This window comes from Orycteropus afer, unplaced genomic scaffold (genome assembly GCF_000298275.1).
Source record: "Orycteropus afer afer isolate SDZICR_OR568_19922 unplaced genomic scaffold, OryAfe1.0 scaffold00047, whole genome shotgun sequence".
In the NCBI taxonomy this organism is placed as follows: domain Eukaryota; kingdom Metazoa; phylum Chordata; class Mammalia; order Tubulidentata; family Orycteropodidae; genus Orycteropus; species Orycteropus afer.
Genome location: NW_006921634.1, coordinates 8,646,985 through 8,668,737, shown reverse-complemented (window position 1 = coordinate 8,668,737; position 21,753 = coordinate 8,646,985). Strand labels below are relative to the sequence as shown.

At 38.3% G+C, this 21,753-nt stretch overlaps 1 protein-coding gene across 1 annotated transcript in view; it reads left to right on the top strand.

The window, feature by feature from the left end:
• Positions 1-3,142: 3,142 nt before the first annotated feature.
• MTMR2 (myotubularin related protein 2) overlaps positions 3,143-21,753 on the top strand; it is a 114,549-nt gene continuing 95,938 nt past the window's right edge. Inside the window, exon 1 of the mRNA XM_007938072.2 lies at positions 3,143-3,222. Within this exon, the coding sequence (XP_007936263.1) occupies positions 3,143-3,222 (80 nt within the window). The remainder of the gene's footprint in view (positions 3,223-21,753) is intronic.

Genomic DNA, 21,753 nt, shown 5'->3' with positions numbered 1-21,753 from the left:
CTATGAGTTGGGGTCGACTCAACGGCAAACAACAACAACAACATAATAAAAAAAATTGTCCTTGTTGAATGCCTTTATTTTTCTAGTAATTAATTTTTCCTTACTATTAAAACAATATTGATTGGTGACATATTGGGTATCAAAAGCAAAACACTGGTCCTGACCATAGATTACAAATAAAAGAATCATTTTTGAGAATGCCCTAACTATTTAATGGGAGAAGGGAGCCTGCACTGTGATTTGCCACAGTCCCCAAATGACCTGAGATAGGCTGAAATTTTCTGAACCTGACGTACAAAAAGTTCTAATCAAGTTGATTTCTCTTGAGTATATGGCATAGCAGCCAACTTGTCAGGAAATGAATTCAGCACTAATTTCTCTTTTAGCTGAGATTAAAGTTTCCTTTGCTTATTTCTGAGAAGTATTATTTACCACTTAAGTTAGAAATACAGCAGTAAATTCATTGGAAGAACAAATAATAATAGCAAGAGACCCATTTATTGAGAGTCTACTATACAACAAATTCTGTGTTGAAACATTCCATTATGTAGGAACTTTTATTCCCACTTTCGAGTTAAAACTCAGGAAAACAACTTAATCAAAATCATAGAGTAAGTAAGTGATAGAACCACGATTCCAATACAGAACTGCCTGGTTTGAAAGTCTTTATATAATGTAACTATATTGTTGCTTATTAATCACCAGATAGAACTATGAATGAATGATTTCACTATCAGGCATGAGTTGGAATAGAATCCATGGCAACAGGTTAGAGATAAACTGTGGAGGAGATAGTACATCAGTCTCCCTTTTCAAGAATTTATAAATCTTCATGATACTTGGGAAAACTTAATTCTGATGTGTCAGGTGACAAGAGTGATTAAGCATTTCCAAAGGCAGGTAATGATGGAAAAGCAATAAGCACATTCTTTTATGAATCACTGCAAGTGCTTATGCTTGTTAAAAAGTATTTCTTTCTATTTCATTAGCCTACCAGAAGAGTACAGTTAAGGCTTCTGAAAAATCAGAGACAAAAATGATTGGTTGCTATTTGTCCTTGTGAAGACAGAGAATGGGGCAGAAAGGCCATTCATTACTAAATACTCTAGCTTACACTGAGCACAACTACCTAGGTTGTTGAAATCATACTTGTAAGTTAATATTTCATTGGTCTTCTACTTTAAGATTTTTTTAAAAACATCAATTATACAGTGTAAATTAAATCAAGTTTAAATTAATGTAATAATTCTATTTATCCTACTAGAAGTGTTTTGTTAAGGATTTATGGTATACTTTTTTTACAGAAATAACCTTTGCATAATTTACTCCCCATACAAGAGATGATTGGGATTCAGTTTTAGACACAAAAAAATCCCTTCATGGTGTCCTATCTTGCCCTTCCTGTGTCCTTTGTAACAGAAAAGTACTAGCAGAAGCATTTCCCGTTTATCTAGTTCCTGCTTTCTTATCACAGTTCTATTCCTCTACCGTCCCTTCCTGCCCTGCAAGGGAATTTGAGAAGGCAGGGAAAGATCTCTGTAAATTTGCCCTCTATCCAATACAATTGCATCCATGTGTCTAATTCTTTTCACTTATCGGTTCCCTCTCTATTTCCTTTTCTATACCTCTTTATACAGACAACGGATTAATGACAAAGTGCTTGTCTTCTCCAGAGCACTTCCAGACCACACAAACCTACTGAATACAATTCACAGCCGAACTAGTGGTATGTCTTTTTTTTTTTAAAAGGTATCATTTCTCCAATGCTGGGCAGAAAGGGGGTGGGTTGAATAGAAACAGAAAGATGAGCATTAATTGTTTTCCTATCTGTGTTATACTTTTCCCATAGGGTCTCTGAGTTAGAATCGATTAGATGGCAGTGCGTTTGGTTTGGTTTTGGATCCCTTACCAACTATTTCCTACTTTCCTGCCATCATTCTATATCTTTCCCACATAAAAAACAACCATTTATTGAACTTATATTCAAAATTGTTTCTACTGTATACATTGTTGTTGTTTGTTGTTATGTGCCGTTGAGTCAGACCCGACCCATAGCGACCCCTCCTTGGGTTTCCGAGACAGTATCACTACGGAAGTAGATTGCCCCATCTTCCTTCCGGGGAGTGGCTGGTGGGTATACATTAGTCCATTCCATTTTAACAATACTTATGAAGTAGTAATAATAATAACAGCTAACACTTACTTTGTGTCAAGAATTGATTTAGTATCAACTCATCTAATTTATGAGGCTACTATTCTTCTCTTTTACAGTTAAAGAAGCTGATGTTCAGTGCCTTGGGTTACACTATTAAGAGGCAGGATTTGAATCCATGCATGACTGGATCTAAAGTAGCCTTCACATAATCTAGCCTAATCCCCAAATGGTAGCATAGTGCCTAAGGCACTTGACTGCTCACCAGAAGGCTGTCAGTTCAAACCCACCACCCACTCATCGGAAGGAAGGTTGCGCAATCTACTTCGGTAGTGATACTGCCTCCGGAAACCCAAGGAAGGGTAGCTATGAGTTGGTCCGACTTGACCGCACATAACAACAATAACAACATCTCGTGAACATTTCTCCCTCTCATCTCCCATATCCTCAGTCTTGTGCCCCCTAGGTTCTCTCCCTCAGTCTCTCCTCCCCACACGTCCTGTCCTTTCTGCTCCTTCATTCTACCGTGTGTCCCACATTCTTCTCATCACTTTACAATCTCATTTTCCTTGACCTTCCCACATTCCCGCTTTAATCTCTGAGACTCAGATCCTTGTGTCTTTATTTTCTTGAGATCCTTGTCCCTAGTGTTTCCTTATTCTTTTCGCCTATTTCTAGAGTTTTCCCTTCTTCCACAGAACTCTTGTCCTCCCCGCCTCATGGGATCTTTTCACCCTGGGAACCGTCCACCTCCCTTTCACGGAGCCTAGAGGTTGCGCTGAAGGATGTAACGTCCGAGTGGCACCGTGGAATCCGCCCGCTCCGCGGAAGCCCCTGAGCGCGGTGCAGTTTGGGGGAACATGGCCGCTTCCGGTCTCCCTCCCAGGCCGGCGCTCGCATGACAGCAGCCCTTTCCCAGAGCACTCCGCCCTCTGCTCCTCCCGCCCGGCAGTCGCTTCGGCCTCTCTCTCCTGCTACCTCCGCCGGACCATGGAGAAGAGCTCCAGCTGCGAGAGTCTTGGCTCTCAGCCCACAGCGGCGCGACCGCCTAGCGTGGACTCTCTGTCCAGGTAACCAGGGTGTCCCGGCCCCGCCCCGTTTCTCGTTCAGAGGGGATGGAGATGGGCCGAGAACCGACTGGTTGGCGCCCACTTCGCAGATTCCGGCTTCTGAATGCTGCTCCGGAATTCTTTCACTGGGATTTGGGAACCACTTCTTTCTCCCTGTCTGGGAAAAAGGAGGTTAAAACTCGCTGCTGCTTCAGCAGCCCTTCCACTTTTCTTGTTGCCATCCAATTTTCTCCCTCATCGAGGTAGCCTCAGTTCATTTCTTTCTGATAGCTCTCATTCTTTTTCAAACCTTTTTTAGACAGCCCTTCCCCCAATCCTCCCCTTCGTTTCCTCCCTGCTTTTCTTACTCCACCACTCTTTCTAATCCCATTCTCCAGGTTTTCCTCTTCCATCTTATTTCTTTCGTTTTCGGGTTCTTTCCCAGTCCGTTGCTCTGTCAAATCACTTTCCTATCTCTTTCACGCTTTTCACTTCATTCTGATTATCTTCTTTTCCCACATTTGCTTAAATACGTAAATAAAATAGTCTTCCGTGCTTTTTTTTTCTTTTTTAAATCTTCCAACTGAGAGTCAGTATCTAGGAATCTGAGTCGCTCTTATCTGAGTAGAGGTGGGTTTCATCCTTCCTATTGGCTCACTAGGTTGTCCTTTTCTTGTACCAGCTGAGATTTTTATCCTGGGATTTTGAGGAAGACTTTAGTATATTCAGCTTTGCAGAGAGCACTTGTGAATATTAGCTAGATATGTTTTGGGTGCATTTTTTTCTGTGGTTTTTAGAATAGTGATTGAAAATTGTTTTAAGAAATAATTGTGAACCTTATACAGCTACAGTGAAATCATGTTCTTTTCTAATGGTCAAATTGTCATTCGAGAGTTAATGGATACTAAACTGTGGTAGAAGAAATACGCAATAGTCATTCACCCCACCTCCACCCACTAATAAATTGAAATGTGCTTTTAATTGAGTTTGGACTCTATTAAATATGGGTGGCTGCCATTTTTTTCCTTTTGGTGTTCAGTGCTTTCTTGGGGACTCATTGGTGATACCGTCGTTTTAAAATTAGATTCTCTTCCTATATGCACTCATACTACCCTGCCCACTCCTTTTTCACAGTTCTTAACTAGCAAACTGTAATAGTTGGCTTAATTAACTTCTCAGCTAGGCTATAAACTGCTTGAGGGCAAGGATCTTATCTTAATCATTTTCATATCCCCAGCACTTAACATAGACAATGCATATGTAGATGGTCAACAGATGTCTAAACTAGCGGATTGGATTAGCTAGGAGAGAAGATTTTTGCATTTAGTTATGTATATTGTACATTTATTTCAAGAATTCTTGAATTTTTTTGAAGGTTATTTGTTACTATGAAATTTAGAAAGCCAAGCATTTTTATGCTCAGTTTAAAATCTTTCATTTAGAAAACAGATTAGAAAATTATGATTTCATGCAAAAGTTACAGATGACAACTGTGGTTCAGAAAAGGATATAAAAACAACAAAGGAGGAAACTAGTTATCTCATCCAAGGGTGAGCATTTGGAACTACGGAGGTAGCTTGGTTCTAACTATGGTACATCAGAAGGAACCAACACTGAAAGCCCGGAGTCTCTGGCTCTGCAGTTGTTGGCTCAGCTAGCTGTGTGGCCTGTATCACTTAACCTTTCTAGTCCTCAGTTTCCTCATTTAAAATAAGGGAGGTTATCTACAAAATGGATAAGGTCCTTTGCCACTCTGTAGTTTTGTCACTTTATCTTAATGATAATACTTATGGAGATTAATATATTCTTACCAATTAGCAAGATAGTCTATTTACAAATAACCTTTGTTATGTAGTTTTAGAATTATAGTCAATGAATGTTATCTGTTATTGTTATAGACTAATGTACCTAACTGCCTATGCCACTTTAACACATTTATTTCCTAGTAAAAGAGAAAGCCAACCACTTTAGTGAGAAGGTCATATATGTATTTTAACTTTGTAATAAAAAAATATATTACACGAATTTGAAAGAATGTCTCATCCTATTTTCTGAACAAAAACATAGGTATGGCTTCCTCTCCTCTGAAAGGTAAAAAAAATAACATTAACTGAATGTTTACTGTTTAGAAGTCACTCTATTAAATTCTTTCATATCTTGAAATAATCACCATACATGTATACTAGTATAGAATAGCTGCAATTTAGACACTTGTTAGAAAACTTAATTTTAAACTTAACATGGGCTAACACTAAATCATAATGAATCTAATAATACATAGGGTTGGGAACCATGGTTTTAATAGCTATGTCTACCTAGAGTGCATAAGTTTTTACTTTTGTTAACTTATGACACAGTAAAATATAGATGTTTATACTAAATGAGCCTTTTGCAGAAATACCATTGTTAAATACAGCTTAGTTTTATGCTTTCTGTTTTTGTTGTTGTTGTTATGTGCCGTCGAGTTGCACCTGACTCATACTGACCCTTCCTTGGGTTTCCGAGGGAATATCACTGTGGAAGTAGATTGCCCCATCTTCCTTCCGAGGAGTGGCTGGTGGGTTTGAACTGCCAGCCTTCTGGTTAGCAGTCGTGTGCCTTAGGCACTATGCTACCAGAGCTCCCTCTGTTTTTGTAGAGATGTTTAATTAGGAAATTGCCTTGCAAATTTATTTTTATATCTCTTGCAACTAAATGGTTAATAATAAATACCGCTTACTGTGTCATAGATTGTTTTTTATGAATTAGATTGGCATAAGTTTCTACTGAGTTTAGCTCCAAAGAAAATTGTTTATGCAAAAAATTATGTATACGTTGTTAAGGACTCTATGGTGCAGTGCCTAAGGCATTTGACTGCTAACTAGAAGGTTGGCCGTTCAGACTCACCAGGTGTTCTGTGGAAGGAAGATGGGGCAATCTACTTCTGTAAAGATTGACCTCCATGAAAACCCAGTGGGTGTTACTGTGAGTCAGAATCGACACTATAGCAGTGGATTTGGGTTTTTTGGTTCTGTTTGTTAGAGAATGAAAACTATGTAACTGCATGTTCTCTTCAGTTTACCAAAAAACTTCAGTCAAATTTATAACTGAAGTTGGTAATCTAACCCCCCAAAAAGATCCATTGCCACTGAGTCAATTCCAACTCATAGCAACCCTAAAGGACAGAGAGAACTGCCCCCCTCCCCACCGGGGTTTCTCTAAGCTGTAAATCTTTACGGAGCGGCTGGTGGGTTAGAATTGCAGACCTGTAGGTTAGCAGCTAAGCCTTAACCGCTGTACCACCGGGGTTCATCTCTTAATTCTTCAAGTGCTTCTACTATTAGATGAACACAGTTTAAATTTTATGTTTAAATGTCATCTGTAAGATGTTTTAAGTCTGTCTGGGAAGTAGGAAGGGTAGAAATCTGAAAAATAATACACTAACCTATCTTGTTGGAGGGAGCTCTGGTGGCATAGTGCCTAAGGCACTTGACTGATAACCAGAAGGCTGGCGAGTCAAACCCACCAGTCACTCCTCGGAAGGAAGGTTGGGCAGTCTACTTCCGTAGAGATACAGCTTCAGAAACCCAAAGAGGGTCTCTATGAGTCAGGTATCTATTGTTTTGAAAATGACACTCTCCATTGAAGTTGAATGAAAGGCTGTTGTGGGATCATACTAAACATAAGTTGCATCTCCATACATTTCTGTAGTCATTTCACAGTTGCTGTTGTTTCTAGCTTTGCTTTCTATTTCTAAGGCCATGATAGGCCTATACGCCTTTCATCATAAAAGACCAATTTCATTCTTTATATGATATCCAGGCAGCAGTTTCCTAATCAGCTATAGTTATTTCATCCTGTATCCTTAAAAAAAGTAGTTTTCTTCAATGAGTCCTGCTTATTATTTCCTCCTTCAGTGAACTGTTCAGAAGCTCTTGTAGATCCTGCTGCTGTCCATTTTTCACACATGTCCCTGCAAAGAGAGAGAGTTGTGAAAAAATTTGCTTCAGCACACTGATAATCTATTCCATAACTTTGTTCTTACTGGTCTTGCTCTGTTCTTGATGTAAGTGTGATTTATGTACCAAAACACCAATCCCACACCATCAAATTGATTCCAACTCATAGTGACCCTATAGGACAGAGTAGAACTGTCCCATAAGATTTCCAAGGTAGTAAATCTTTATGGAAGCAGACTACCTCATCTGTCTCCCATGGAGCAGTTGGTGGGTTCGAATCACTGATGATTTTGGTTGTTAGCCCAATGCTGTAATCATTGCACCACCAGAATTCCTTCTGATTTATATAAAATATAGATACATTTTACATACAATAGGTATGTTAGTCCTCAGCCTCTTAATGATAGTAAGTTATATAGCAGATTTTGACATTAAGTTTGTACTATGTCTCTGCCTTCTTAGTATAGTTTTCCATTTTTAAGTCTGTACACTATTGCAAAACGTACTGCTTGCGTGGATTTCTTAGTGATCACTTTTAACTGCATAATCAAATGCTAAAATACTGGTGTCTAATAGGTGCTTGGGAGCTTTGGTAGCACAGTGGTTAAAACATTTAGCTGCTAGCCAAAATGTCAATAGTTGGAACCCACAAGCCACTTTGCAGGAGAAAGATGAGGTAGTCTGCTTCCGTAAAGATTTATAGCCTTGGAAACCATATGGGACAGTTCTACTCTATTCTGTAGGATCACTATGAGTTGGGATTGAATTGATAGCAATGAGTTTGTTTTTTTGGGTCTAATAGGTGCTCAGTGAATATTTGAATAAAGGAATGTTGACTAAATGTTCACCACCAATTTTATCTGATGTTTCCTCCCAAAAGGTTAAAAAAGATTTTTCTCTGTTCATTTTGGCCTCACCAATTATAACCTTCAAGTTCAAGCTGAAGTTATTCCCTCATGAAGCCTGTTGACATACTGCTTGAATAATTTCTTTTAGAAAGATCAGCATAAGGCCCTGTGAGGTAGAGGTTAAATACGTCCCAAATGTCCAACTTTTCTGAACTGCTGCGCAACTCCATTATCTCTGACATCAACTCCTCCTCCTCCTCTCAGTAATCTCCCTCCTGTTGTAGGGTTCTATATTTCACTGTAATGTCTCACAGAACTCACAGACTTCCAAGGAAACAGCTCATGTGGTGGTGGTTGAAGCTGGGAGGCTGGCATATTGACAAGTCCTAGGTCCATGGGTAGATCTGGAGGATTCTCCTAACTCACGTGGCTGCAGGGGTTGGCGAACCCAAATCAGAGGGTCAGATGATGGCTGCTGTATCTCAAGCCCTGGGTAAGATGATGACGAAACAAATGCAGCACCAGAGCAAGGGAGTGAACATTCCCAGAACATTCACAAATATACCCTCAAAGAAGCTAAGGGTGGTGACTTGAGTCACACCCTCCAGGAAGGTGGAACATAAGATACATTCCACCCTCAAGACAAACCAAACTCACTGTCATTGAGTTGATTCCGACTCATAATGACCCCCTTTGGGTTTCCAAGGTGGTAAATCTTTAGACTAGATTGCCCAGTCTTACGTGGAGTGGCTGGTGGGTTTGAACCGCCAGCCTTCTGGTTAGCAGTCAGATGCCTTAGAGCTCCTTACATTCCACCCTAAACAAGGATAAAAAACAAAATGAAACTCATTGCCATTGAGTCGATTCTGATTCATAGCGACCCCCACTGGGTTTCTAAGGCTGTAGATCATTATGGAAGTAGACTGCCCCATCTTCCTTCCGTGGAGCAGTTGGTAGGTTTGAACCACTGACTTGGTTAGTAGAGAGTAGAATTTACAATGTATCACAAAATGAAGGTGACTTGAGTCACATCCTCCAGCAAGGTGGGACTCAAGATGCATCCCACCCTAAACAGACATAGAGACTGTTGTTGTTGTTGTTATGTGCCGTCAAGTCGGCCCCGACTCATAGCGACTCATAGCGACCCCTCCTTGGGTTTCCGAGGCAGTATCACTACGGAAGTAGGATTGCCCAACCTTCCTTCCGAGGAGTGGCTGATGGGTTTGAACCGCCAGCCTTCTGGTTAGCAGTCAAGTGCTTTAGCCACTATGCTACCAGAGCACCCTAAACAGACATAGAGACTAGGATTTACAATACATCACAAAATGGAGGATGATTGCTAGAAGGGCTGTATTAAGCAATTCACTACACTGCACATACTTTGCTGATTTTACTGGCTGCGTTATCTTTTCTGTGTCCGCTCCTATATGTCTTGAAGACACGTATCATGTCCACTCCATATCTTCCTGTATTTCTGACTGCTGCTTTTGATTACTTTGGTCCCTTTCTCACTGACTTATATAGCCTTTCATTTAATGTTTATTTCTTCCACCCTTCTTATATCATCATGATGTAGTTATTCTGGACAACATGTGTTTTTCCCATACTATTTTGGTTTTATCAGTTGATAAAAGTCACTAGCATTTATGAACATTCCATAATTACATTAACTTAATGTATAAAAAATTAAAAGGAAGGTATATGTAATATATTCAGATAAAGTAATCCCCAACTAATTGTATTTTTAAATTGCATATATTCCTTAACATCGCTGTCATTTGAAAACAGCACATCCTGGATTTTTGTTTCCATGAATTTTGATGATTTTTGTAGCCTGAAGATGTAGAAGAATTTTGAAGGTTGCTAAAACATATTTTGTTGCAAGGTCTCATTTCAGCCTGAAGGTCATTGTGGAGTAATATGTTGGCGGATACTTGCTTCTGGGTTGTTTTTCTAATAGTGGTAATAGATTTGTGTCCAATCACTCATTCTTACCCATTCCCCTTGTGACCCTTGCCGTATGTTGTGAGACACCTAGCCAGGATTAGTGGTAGAAATGATAGCTATGGAACAAAGTGAAGCTAATGAGTTGAACCTTTGACATTGGCTTTATTATTAACACATTATGTCAGACAATAGATTATTAAACTGAAAGTTGGATATCGTGGATTCTGTTAGTCTAGGACCCTAAAAGAACTTTAACCTTCTGTTAGAAAAGATTCAGTATTATTGTGAACATAATTATTGTATAGATTTTTCAGAAAGAATATTTGAAGAGATTAATTACTAATAAAGGGTATACAAGTTAGTACTAGAGCTAAGATGGAATTCTGTATACTTTTTCCGCATTCCTCCTTATGCTGTCATCAGTAAGATCAGTACTTCTTAAATTATGATTCCCAAACTACAGCATCAGCATCTCTTAGCAATGTGTTAAAAATGAACTCTTGAACCTTACCATACTTACTCAGTTACATTTGAGTAACTGAATAACAAACTGAGAATGTAGTCTAACACTTTGTATTTTAACAAGCCCTACAGATGGTCATTATGCATGCTAAAGTTTGAGAACAACCACCTTGGGTCTTTTCCTAGTTGGTGCCTAGTAACTTCATTAGCATTAGATGAAATGGACTAAGTTAGGAGCTCTGGTAGCATAGTGCCTAAGGCACTTGACTGCTCACCAGAAGGCTGGCGGTTCAAACCCACCAGCACTCCTCAGAAGGAAGGTTGGGCAATCCTACTTCCGTAGTGATACTGCCTCGGAAACCCAAGGAGGGGTCGCTATGAGTCGGGCTGACTCGACGGCAAACAACAACAACAACAACAACAAGGTCTGTTAATGTTAGAGCTACTACCAGCATATTACTTGATACCATTTTTGTAAAAATGTTGAATGAAGTAGTGGAAGATGAAAGTCATCTCTTAAGGATTTATTAGATTGAATTTTTAGGAAGCTTCCTGAGATCTTTTCTAACCCTGAATAACACCAATTAAGAATATGTGTTTTAGGCTTTTTCTTAAAAATGGAACCTTGGCAAGATACGTAAGTGGTAACATGCGTTTAGAAAAAGTATTATAAAAAGAGTAATTCCAGGAGGCCATCACCTGAATCAGTAAAGCCTGGATTAAGCCCAAGGGAAGGAAATAACCCAGATACAGATGTCCAGAAAGCTGTAAGTTTGTTTTGGAAAGCTTCCAAATTAATGCTATTGTATTTGAAATCACCAGGGCCAAAGGTTACTTGTGACTCAGGATTTCACCAGTGGAAATCTTCTAGATTTAGTGTGGAATATTTGCCCTTTTTAGGGAAATTGGTTTTGAATATATAAAGCACTTGCAATCTTTGTGCCTACTCTAAGGTTTAGTTAGATTGGTAGATAGGATTAAAAGTTTAGAGACGTAATATGAAAGAATATTGATTTTTCTAAACTTCCTTTCTACAGAAAGATTAAAAACAGAGCTATGAGGGGAAGAGAAAAAGATTGGCACAAGGTTATTAAAATGGACTATGGGAGATACTCTCTTGATGAAATAACCTCAATTTTCATTTCTGTAACTTTATTGCATAGCACTAGTTGTGCTTATTTCTCGTAATGTATCAATGTTGTCATCACTATAGACCATTGTAAACAAGATTCGTAATTCTTTTCTAGCCCAAGTGTATAAGACCCATGGACAGTAATTGCTAATGAATTTTTGTTTTTTCAAATACTTTTGAGAATATTTGATGAAGTTGATTCTTAGATTCTTTAAATATTTTTTACTCTAGATTAAATAAGGGGAGATACTATATTTAAATACAATAAAAATTAACTTTGAAATATATTTTAATTTATATAATTCAAAATAAATCTAAATAATAATATTTGGAAAACTTTATTTTTTTTGAGTGTGGGCTTAGCATAGTTTAACAGAAAATTCACGCTAACAGTAACTTAAAACAAGATAAAATCTTATTTTTTTTCCTATATAAAAGTCCAGAGATAGTCAGTACAGGTCTTTTATGGTGGATCTGAAATGTCAAAGACATAGGCTTTCTACCTTACAGTCTTCTATTCCCAAAGTTACTTCTTGAACCAAATTTGCTGTTGAAGCTTTAGCCATTACATCTTTATTCCAGTCAAAAGGAACTAGAAAATTTCTTTAAAGGACACTTTTTTAGAAGTCACATACAGTTTTTTAGCTTACAACCAGTTGACCAGATGTGGTCACATGGCCATACCTAGCCACAAGGAAGGCTCAGATACGAAGTCTCTTCTGTGAGACCTTGTGCCAAACTGAAAATTGAGGTTTCTGTCATTACGGAGTAAGGAAAGAATGGATAATGGAGAAAATCAGCTATTTCTTCTTTGGTTTACAAATGGATTTTTCTAAAGGGAAAAAGAAATTTTCCGGTTAAAATATGCAACACTTCACTTAGACCAGAGGCATTCTTACATTTGCAAATGAAATGAACAAAATAGATAATACACTGAAAGAGAAGTGTTATGATAGACTGAAAAAAGGAAAGTTATATCTTGGTATATTCTAAACTAGGAACCCTGGTAGCACAGTGGTTAAAGCGCTTGGCTGTTAACTGAAGGTCAGCAGTTCAAACTTACCAGACATTCTGTGGAAGAAAAACATGAAATCTGTTTCTCTAAAGATTTATAGCTTGGAAACCCTGTGGGGGCAGTTCTACTCTGTTTTACAGGGTTACTATGAGTTAGATTTGACCCAATGACAATGGTTTATACTATAAACTATGAATTCTTTTAACCTTCTACTTTTTTGTGTATTTTATCAGACCAGATTTCTATAATCCTAATTTAGGACTGAAATACTAAATTATGTTCATAAGGAACCTGTACATAGACTAAGAGACAGCCGTTTGAACAGAACAGGGGGATACTGCATGGTTTAAAATCAGGAAGGGTGTGTGTCAGGGTTGTATCCTTTCACCATACATATTCAATCTGTACCCTGAGCAAATAATTCAAGAAACTGGACTATATGAAGAAGAATGTGGCATCAGGATTCGAGGAAAACTCATTAACAGCCTGTGATATGCAAATGACACAACTTTGCTGGCTGAAAGTGATGAAGACTTGAAGTACTTACTGATGAAGAGAGGTCAAAGACTGCATACAGTCTTCAGTATGGATTATACTACAACATGAAGAAAACTAAAATCCTCACAATTAGACAATAAGCAGCATCATGATAAATGGAGAAAAGATTTAAGTTGTCAAGGATTTCATTTTACTTGGATCCACAAGCACATGAAGCAACAGTGAAGAAATCAAATGATGTATTACATTTGGCAAATCTGCTGCAAAAGACCTCTTTAAATTGTTGAAGAACAAAGATTCTGCTTTGAAGACTAAAATGAGCTGACCCAAGCCATGGTATTTTTCAGTAGCCTCATACTCATATGAGAGCTCGACAACAAATAAAGAAAACCACAGAAGTAGTAATGCATTTGAGTTGTGGTGTTGGCGAAAATATTGAATGTACTATGGACTGCTAAAAGAACGAACAAATCTGTCTCGAAGGAAGTGCAGCTGGAATGCTCTTTAGAAGTGAGAATGTCTAGACTTCATCTATTTTGGTCATGTTGTCAGAAGGTGCCAATCCCTGGAGAAGGATATCATGATTGTTACAGAAGAGTGGCAGTGAAAAAAGCAAAGACTCTTGACAAGAAGAATTGACACAGTGTCTGTCTTCATGAGCTCAGGCGTGGCAACAATTGTGAAGATGGTGCAGGACTGGGCAGTGTTTCATTCTGTTCTACATGAGGTTGCTGTGAGTTGGAACTGACTCAGTGGCACCTAACAACAACAATTTAGGTTCATAAAATGAAAGTGGTAACATTTAATATTGCTATAGCATTAACAACAACAACATATCATTAAGTAAAGGACAAATAGAAAGCAAGTGAATGATCTATTACACCATTTTATTTATTTGAGGAGCTCAAGGAAAAGTAGTGGTGGTAATGATAATTAGGGCTATTTTGCCTACTCCTCTCCATATACAGAGTCCATTTTTAAGCCAAGTATACATGCATTTCTATCTTAACCAGAATACTGTATCAAGTTTTCCTTAGGTATTTTCTCTCATTTCAACTTTAAGTGTATACCCTCTATAAGGGAAACAAAGGTGGCCTTTTTTTAGCTGTGTTAATGTATGATTGCTTTTGTCAGTGTCTTGTATTATTTTTTATACCCTTGACCTAAAAATTTAATTAAAAATTCAGAGAAACAAGAGTTGTATACGTTCTTGTGTCATGTAACATTTAAATTAGATAGTAATATTTTAGGAGCTCTGGTAGTACAGTGCCTAAGGCACTAGACTGCTAACCAGAAGGCTGGTGGTTCAAACCCACCAGCCACTCCTTGGAAGGAAGGTTGGGCAATCTACTTCCATAGTGATACCGCCTCAGAAACCCAAGGAGGGGTCACTATAAGTTGGGTCTGACTTGACAGCACATAACAACAACAACAGTAATATTTTAGGCATGTAATTTCAAACATAAGGAGTTCAATCATTTGAGAGTGAATAGAGCGGGTAGATAAGCCTCTTCTGGGTCGATACAGCTTTTATCCATTTCTGTCTGAGGGTTTGGTAGGCATGAGTCACAAATATATCCATCTTCCTTCTCAACAGAATTGCCCTTAATAATAGCAGCAAGTGAGCGATTGTTCTAGTAGAGCTTTGTCAGGAGGTTGTGCATAATAGTAGTAACTGTGGCTGGTGATCGGCTAGTGATTTTAAACATTTGTCGTCTTGAGCTGAATCAAGATGTCCAGAAAAGGTGAAAAATAAAATATCCTCTGTTACTGATATTGGAAACATTCTTCTATTATATCCAAAGGCAGTACCTAAAAATAGAAACACCTGAAATAAGGATGATTATCAACTATATGATGGCCATGTATTGGAGCTTTGCTTTGTAAGTGATAGAAATAAATTAATAGTAGTAATGTTAATAATAATATAATAATGATAATATAAATAATAGTACTTAGTGTTTATAAGTGTCTGTTGTTTAAATGCCTTAGGCACTATGCCACCAGAGCTCTCTTTTGTTTTTTTTTAGTCATGGTATTAAGTTGTCCTGTACTTGCATTTTCTCATGTAATCTTTGAAATAGCCATATCAAATAGATAGTATTATTGTTTCTGTTTTATAGATGGGAAATTGAAGATTAGAGAAAAACAATTTGCTGTGAAAACCCCTCTATTGGACTTCAGAGTCTGTGTTGTAAAGAACTGATCGTGCCTAAAGATCTGGCGCTCCAGGTCCAGGCCAAAACTTGGTAGTTAGAGGGCAGGCTAGTGCAGGTGGATTGGGTGGTAGTGACAAGGACGTGAGTTGCTTGATCACCTGTCCTACTGAGCAGAAGGATAAGACACATTAAGTTTAGTGAGTTGAGAATGCCCATATTTGGAGATAACCTTCTCTAGCATTGAATGTTTTATTCTCCCAACGGAAGGTAGGATGATTTTTTTCTTTGCCTGATGAGTAAGAAGGTAGTATCATTTTCATTCAAAAGAATAGTTTGGAATTTTGATAATTTATGAAGCAAGTAAAAATGAAAGCATGATGCCAACCCTTCTTCCAGGCTTTAAAGAATAATTTAGAATAATTTATTATAGAATTCCTTAAATATCTGAATTCCCCTAAGTTCCTTTGTGTTTGTTTACAGTTAATGTGTTAAGAGCCATTGGCATTTGAAGATCATCAGAAGTGAAGATAAAACATCTCAAAAATTATAATGTAAGTGAATGGGAAAATGAAAATAAAAAATAGACAAAAGTTAATATTTCCAACAATATTTCCAGGATTGATATATTATCCCAAATGAAATTTATGCATATGACTAATCATTGACTTCAAACTTCAGTCCCAATTCCAGGTACCTGTTCTTAAAATCCTGTATTCTCTTCTACCTGGGAAAAAGTCACTAAGTTTTATTCATCTGGTAATTTTTCATTATACTTCTTTTGGCTTCCCTGTACTGGTTTCTTTCTTTCTTTCTTCTTCCTCCTAAAGATTTTGCAGTTTGGCTTGGGAAGAGGGTAACAAGTGTTTATGTTACTTTTTTAAATTGTGTGTGTGGAGGTTCTAAAGAGCTCTAAAGACTGAGGTCTTTGCTTTCCAGCTGCTGATGTACATTATATATTTTACCCAGTGTTAATTTTACTGCCATTCTGTATGTCTATTAGTCAAAAATATGACTAGTGAGCCAGCTAGCCTCCTTCTCTTCCAATTTCCTTTCTTCCTTCCCTCTTCCCATCTTCCTTCCTACTTTGCTCCTCTGTAAATATTTGTTTAGCATCTGTTATGTCCTACACACTATGGTAGATTCTGAATTCCTAAGATCTTGGTGCCGAGACCAGTTATATCATCTTTTTATACTTTAGGGGCATTAGACATCATCTAGTTTGTGTTTCTCTAGAGTGTTTGAGGCCCACCTGTGTTCTACCTATGGTGCTTGGTGAAAATTTACCTTCCTAGGAACCAGCCTATACATTCTGAATCACTGAGTTGCAGGCCTGAGAACCTGTACTTAAAGATTGAGAACCACTTTAGATGGCTTTTAGATTCCAGTTCAAAATCAAAGCACTGAGGTGTTCAAAAATATTTTATGAATTACAAGAATTTGCATTGATTTTAGTATAATTTTGTGTATATTTCATATTGTATTATCTATATTATAATGATAGTAGTGTGGTAGTTAAGGTTGTGAGTCAACTTGGCCGGGCTATGGTTTTGAGTGGCTGGGTAGCTGTATGTAGTTATTCCCCTTGATGTGATTATAATCACCTCTAGGGTATGGCCTGCTTCTGGTATATAAGGAGAGGCTTTGAGGAAGGTCTCTAGCTTTTTGGTACTTTCGGACCCTGCCTTTGCTGAATCTTCATTTAGTGACCTGCTGTGTTGTCTGCTGGTCTTGGAATAGTTCCCGGACTAGAACTAGTCATCTGCTATGTTGCCTGCCAAATTTGAAATTGTGCCATTTTACCTGCCATCCTTGGGTTGTCAGCCTCAGCAGCTAGCAGCAGCCTGAGATAGAAGATGCCTCCAACTCCAGTGGGCCTTGAATAAGAGGCAGAGATGAAGCCCAAAGCTGAGGGGCCTTTACCTAGCCCCTAGGGGCAGAACTCTGAATATGGGACTTCTGGTAGCATAGTGCCTAAGACATTTGACTGCTAACCAGAAGGTTGGTGGTTCAAACCTACCAGCCACTTCTCGGAAGGAAGGTTGGGCAATCCACTTTTGTAGTGATACCGCCTCGGAAAACCAAGAGGGGGCGCTATGAGTTGGGTCCGACTTGACAGCACATAACAACAACAACAACAGCTTCCTTAACTGTGAGAGAATAAATTCTTGTTTCTTAAAGCCATGCATGTGTGGCATTTCTGTTATAGTAGCTGTAGAGAACTAAGAGAAGTAGTTACTTAGTTTTAACCTTACATAATTAAGTTATCCTAATTTTAAAAAATATAATGTAATTCTCAGCTCACTAATAAGTTTAATCACAAAATGCCATTGTCTAATTTTTCTGCATATTTTGGGACATTAATTATAAGAATTTTTGAAAAATTGACATCTTTAAATAGCTTATTCATTTCTAATAAGCTTATTTAATTTTATATTATTTTCTTTCTGTTAAATTTTTTAATTTTTATAACTCTAAATTCAGAATTATAATAGCTCTGTGAAAGAACTTTATAGCTGTTGGTTAGTCTTTCATTTTTTATGTTGAAACATTAATGTCAAGGGATTTGCCTAAATGTAGCAGTTTTATGAATGTTAAAATATACTTAAGAACAAACAATGATATTTAGTGTATTTCTGATAATATGTGTGAAATGCTTTGAAAACTGAAAGGTAACACAGATATAAAGTTTTATTATGTTTATTGCTATGAATGATATATCCACTGAATTTCTTTGTGAATTAATTGAAAATATTTACTGTTGTTTAATTTAAAATCAGGAAGGAAAATATCTTTGGTTGTCACTTGGTCTCTTATTTCTTGTGCTCAGACTTAATTGAGTATCCTTTTTAACTTCGTAATACTAGAACACATATTTTACCCATCTACCTACTGCCATCAAGTTGATTCTGACTCATAGTAACCCTATAGGAAGAGAGAACTAGCCCATAGGGTTCCAAAGCTATAAATCTTCAGGGAAACAGACTGCAACATCTGTTTCTGGCAGAGTGGCTGGGGGGTTTGAACTGCTGACCTTTTGGTTGGCAGCCGAATATTTTAACCACTGCACCATCATCACTTGTTAGATACTGTACCAAAAAAAAAAAAAAAAAAACCAAAAAACAAATCCACTGCCATTGCCATTGAGTCGATTCTGACTCATAGTGACCCTTTAGGGCAGAGTAGAGTTGTCCCATAGGGTTTCCAAGGGTGTAAATCTTTACAGAAGCAGACTGCCTTAGTTTTCTCCTGCAGAGAGACTGGTGGGTTCAAACTGCTGACCTTTTGGTTGGTAGCTGAATGCTTTAACTGCTATGTCCTCAGAGCTCCTAGATAATGTACCAAAACAAACAAACAAACAAACAAACAAAAAAAACCAAACTCACTCCCATTGAGTTGGTTCCAACTCAAATCGACCCTTCCTTGGGTTTCCCGGGCAGTATCTCTATGGAAGTAGATTGCCCAGTCTCCCGTCCTAGGGGTGGCTGGTAGGTTGGAACCGCCAGCCTTCTGGTTAGCAGTCAAATGCCTTAGGCACTATGCCACCAGAGCTCCCAGATAATGTATGTTGATGTTGTTGTTATGTGCTGTCGGTGGAGTCAGATCCAACTCATAGCGATCCCTCCTTGGGTTTCCGAGGCAGTATCACTACAGAAGTAGATTGCCCTATCTTCCTTCCGAGAGTGGCTGGTGGGTTTGAACCGCAAGCCTTCTGGTTAGCAGTCAAGTGCCTTAGGCACTACGCTACCAGAGCTCAGATAATGTATAGGTTACGAAAATTTTCTTTGACTTTGCTAATCTAGATAGCCACCTTACATATTTACACAAACTACTCAGGATGATATTTCTGTATTGGAAGACCTCTGTCAGCAATTTTCTGTTGAAGAAAATGGTGAATGAATAAATGATATTATTAATGTAATAAAAGTAGCTGTTGGTGATGTTAACACAATTTGATACTGTTTTTATGGTTATGAAGCTGTTTCATGTATCCTCTCAGTTGTTCCTCACAGCTACCTTGTGAGGTTGGTACTATAGGTCGTCATTTGACAGATGAATAACTGAGGCCCAGAAAGGTAACGTGATTGCCAGTGGTCCCTGCTTATGGAACTGGAACTTGAACTATGACTTCAAATGTCATGCTCCTGACCAATGTAAATTATAACATGTCAAGTGTCAAATCTGGAAGTGTCAAGGTCTGATGGGGTATACATTTTGTTGTTTAAAAGGAATTCTAAATATTTGAAAATTATTGACAGGTTCACATTGTCTGTTGTTAGGTGTTGGCAAGTTGATTTTGCTTCATAGTGACTCCATGTGCCAGAGTAGAACTGCTGCATAAGATTTTCTAGGCTGTAATCTTTAAGAAAGCAGATTGCCAGGTCTTTTCTCCTGAGGAACCACTGCATGGGTTCAAATCACCAACTTACCAGCAGCTGAGTGCTTAACTATTGCACCACCAGGCTCCTTCACCTTGTCTAGCTACCCTAACTATTCACTGTATACTTCTCTTTAGAAGTCTGATGAGCTTTTTTTTTTTTTTTTTAAATAAAAATTGTGATTTCAGTGAAGGTTTACAGAGCAGATCAGTTTTCCACTCAACAATTTAGATACATTTTGTTTAGTAATATTAATTACAGTTCCCTCAGTGTAACAGCACTCTTCCTGCTGCCTTCCTTGGTGAAATATGATGTACTTCTGCTACTCTTAAAATATATAAAAAAGATGCAACTATTTTTTGGATAAAGAGTTTATTCTTAGCATGTCTGCCAGCATGTGCTACCTAAAATTGTTTGCATGTTAAAATACTAGAAAGGGTAGGGATTATGATTTTTAGAAATATATCGAACTATATAAACTTGAAAAATGTGCCATATATGATATAGCACAGTGAAAAGCCTTGGTTCTTTCTTATTCATGGGTTCTTTAGTTCTGATTTTGTTTTTAAGTATGACTCTGGATTAGTCAGGAGCTCTGGTAGCATAGTGCCCAAGGCACTTGACTGCTAACCAGAAGGCTGGCGGTTCAAACCAACCAGCCACTCCTCAGAAGGAAGATGGGGCAATCTACTTCCATAGTGATATTGCCTCGGAAACCAAAGGAGGGGTCACTATGAGTCGGGTCCAACTCGAGGGCACATCACAACAACAACTGGATTAGTGACTTGATTTCTCTGAGCTTGTTTCCCTTATCTGGAATTAAGGATAAAATGACACCTACTGTTACACCTTTCCAGAATTTTTGTGAGACCCAAATATAATAATTGATGATGAATGTGACAATAGTGTTAAAAAAAAAAAAAAAGTAACGGCTAAAACCTATGTAATTTTTGTCATGTGCTAGGACTGGTCTAAGTATTTTACATATATTCTTTTTATATATTATTATTGTGATTTGGGTGAAAATTTATAGAGCAAATTCACTTTCCATACAGCAGTTCACATACATTTTGTCTCATGATATTGACCACAATTTACCATAATGCAACATCTCCCCTCCTACTTCCTCCCAATAGTTACCTCTTCCCTGTGTCCATCCCTCCATGCACTCCTGCCCCCTGAGCTGTCTCCCTGTGCATAAGCAGCCCTTCTTTCTCCCATGATTATTCTCTCCAAGGAGTGTATCTACCTGAGGTAAATGTTCAACTCATATGCTTGTCTGTTGTTTGGCTGGAAGCCACAGGCGTGAGTTCAATTCCAGACCTGAAGGGCAGGTAGGGACCATAGTCTCAGTGGTTCCATGAGGCTCTATCAGACCAGCAAACCCGGTCCCCCTTTTTTTTCCCTCCAAATGATTTTGAGTTTTGTTCTGCATTGTTCTCCCTCTCTATCTAGGATCTCCTACATAGGTCCCCTTCCAAGTGGTTGACAGTAGTATCTGGGTACCAGCTAGTTCTTCTGGTCTCATAGTCGTATAGGCTGCAGATCGGATGGTATACCAGTCGCTAGGACTAATTGTTTCCCTGAATTTTTGGTTTTCTTCATTCTTCTTTGCTCTGGATGAGGAGAGACCCCTCGTTGCATCTAGATGGTAGCTTGCTAGCTTTTAAGATCCCAGTCACTACTCGCCAAAGTAGGAGGTGGAACAATGTTTTGTGTAGTATGTTACGCCAATTGAGCTTGATGTCCCCTGCGACTATGCTCTCAAGCCCACAGGATCAACTACTCGGTCCCTCTGGGTAGCTGGCTGTGACCAAGCAGTGACCACAACCTTGCCCTTTGTCAGCTCTACTATACATCTGGGAATTCAGGTCATACACATAAACTTATAGGACCATTGTCTGCCAACGCTAAACATGATCTTTGGTACACTCTCCACTTCATAGACACACCTAACAGTTCAGCCTGTCCACCCATCTATCCACCCGTATATCCGTGTTTGCCTTCACTGACAGTGCAGTACTGTATGTGCAAAAGGGTTCATCTTTGTTGTCTGTACCTTTCTATGTCTTTCTCTTCCTAAGTGCCACTATATTGATCACTCACATTTGGTACATTGCCCTTCTCTTCACCCAAATCAATACTTATCTCTATCTATCTAACAGTGTTCCCTCCTC